Source organism: Saccostrea echinata, unplaced genomic scaffold, assembly GCF_033153115.1.
Source record: "Saccostrea echinata isolate AGI-Se365-2 ecotype Australia unplaced genomic scaffold, CSIRO_AGI_Sech_v1 ptg000029l, whole genome shotgun sequence".
NCBI classification, from domain to species: domain Eukaryota; kingdom Metazoa; phylum Mollusca; class Bivalvia; order Ostreida; family Ostreidae; genus Saccostrea; species Saccostrea echinata.
This window is the reverse complement of record NW_026889778.1, coordinates 20,232,196-20,234,268: the sequence shown is the minus strand read 5'-3', so window position 1 is coordinate 20,234,268 and position 2,073 is coordinate 20,232,196. Positions and strand designations below refer to the sequence as shown.

At 37.2% G+C, this 2,073-nt stretch overlaps 1 protein-coding gene across 1 annotated transcript; it reads left to right on the top strand.

Annotated features, from left to right (window-relative positions):
• The first annotated feature begins 484 nt into the window (after positions 1–484).
• Positions 485–1,111, top strand: LOC133195076 (uncharacterized protein K02A2.6-like). The gene has a single exon (XM_061330952.1). The coding sequence runs from the start codon at positions 485–487 to the stop codon at positions 1,109–1,111; it is 627 nt and encodes a 208-aa protein (XP_061186936.1).
• Positions 1,112–2,073: the final 962 nt, after the last annotated feature.

Genomic DNA, 2,073 nt, shown 5'->3' with positions numbered 1-2,073 from the left:
GCTCGCGATAGTATACGGATGCGAGAAATTTCATCACTACATTTACGGGCGAAGTGTGACTGTAGAAACAAACCATAAGCCCCTTGTTGCGATCTACAACAAGCCACTTTACAGAGCGACTCCGAGACTTCAGCGAATGCTTATGAAGCTGCAGCGCTACGATCTTAAGCTAGTGTACGAACCAGGTAAAGAGATGTATATCTCGGATGCTTTGAGTCGGTCTTACCTAAAAGAGACTCCCGAAATTCTCGTTGATGATGATATAGACGTTAATTCGATTGAGGCATAACTTCCTGTGTCCCCCCAAAAAAACTGCAACAGCTCAAAGAGGCAACTGCTGCAGATGAAACGTTTCAAACGCTAAAAAATACAGTATTGGTTGGTTGGCCAGTTGAACGATCGAGTGTTCCGTTGAATATCATTCTGGAATTATCGTGATGAAATAACAGCCATAGATTGATTCTTGTACAAAGGCCAATGACTCATGGTACCAATCAGCTTGAAAACTGAGATGCTGAATAAGCTACATGAAGCCCACATGGGCATCGTGAAAACACAGACACGAGCACGAGAAATTCTATTTTGGCCAAAAATGAACGAGGATATTGATAACTTTATTGGACAATGTGCAGTGTGTAACAAGTACAGGAACTCTAACAGCAAGGAAACATTGACTCCACAGGAGATACCTTCGCGTCCTTGGGCCAAAATGGCAGCAGATATGTTTCAGTTCAAAGGTTCGGAATACCTTCTGTGTGTCGATTACTATTCCAATTATCCTGAAATAGTCCGAATGCCTACAACATCCAGTTCACAAACAATCACTGCGTTTAAATCTGTGTCTGTTCGTCATGGCATTCCAACAGAACTATTCACGGACAAAGGACCTCAGTTCTCGAGTTACGCATTCAAGAAGTTCGCAACAGATTGGGATTTCATTCACACAACCTCAAGTCCAAGATACCCACAATCAAATGGACAGGCGGATCTTGTCTTAATCTTTTCAGCAATGGAAAAGACCCTAAAAAAGGGAGATGTAATGTTGTCACATTTGTGTATTGTAAATGATATAAGCACTGCAAGTTTTATGTATATTATAAGCGGCCTATGATAAATTTAGATAAAGTATTAAACGCCATCTTGTTGGTTTACTTTACAATAATGTATTTATTTATTTATTTGGTTGTTTTCCTTTTTATTCTTTTTTTGGAGGGGAGGGTGTTTTTCCTGGTTAAAAAAATCCGAGGAGTGATATTAAATTTGTTTGTGTTGATGTGGATCCCCGGGTAAAAATCATGGATCTTGGGATGCAGTACATTAAGTAAGGACAAATCATTATATATAAGTTGAATTCATTTTTATTTTTAATTATTGTCAAATTATGAACATCAAACTAACGGCGATTGAGGTGATCATAAAAAGATATTCAGACCGAGAATTTTGACATAATCTTCAAAAAAGATGATCAGAACTTATTCCACACTTTTGATTGCTCCAATTCAATGTTGTTTACTAATTTCACGCTTAAAATAATACACATGACCTTGACATTGACGATAAAAACCACGCCATAGATACGACTTTTCTTTTGCCGGCACTTACATTTTGCAGTCTTTTCTTGCTTTACCGTGAAGTTGAGATCTCAAAACTTCGCCTTATTCATATTTCACATAAATCTTAAGCTTTATGATACAATTATGTTAAAAGAAACACATGATATTGACTCACTATGTTACTTTAAGAAAGCATCGTTTCATAAGGGTATATTAAATGTAATATTAATGGCAGACGAGAAATCCAAGGGAAACATTTTAAATGTAAAATGGAATATTATACAATTATGGACTATTTACATGTAGGTGGTGAATATGGTTTGTTATTCACTAGAAAAGAATATCAATATTGACCGAGGCGGTATAGTATATTTTATAAATAGTGCACGTTTTTCAGGGTAACAGTTGAACTTGTCACCCCAAAGAAAACCATTGTCAACCGACGCGTAAGCGGAGGTTGACAATGGTTTTCCGAGGGGTGCCAATTTCAACTGTTACCCTCAAACACGTGCACTATTTA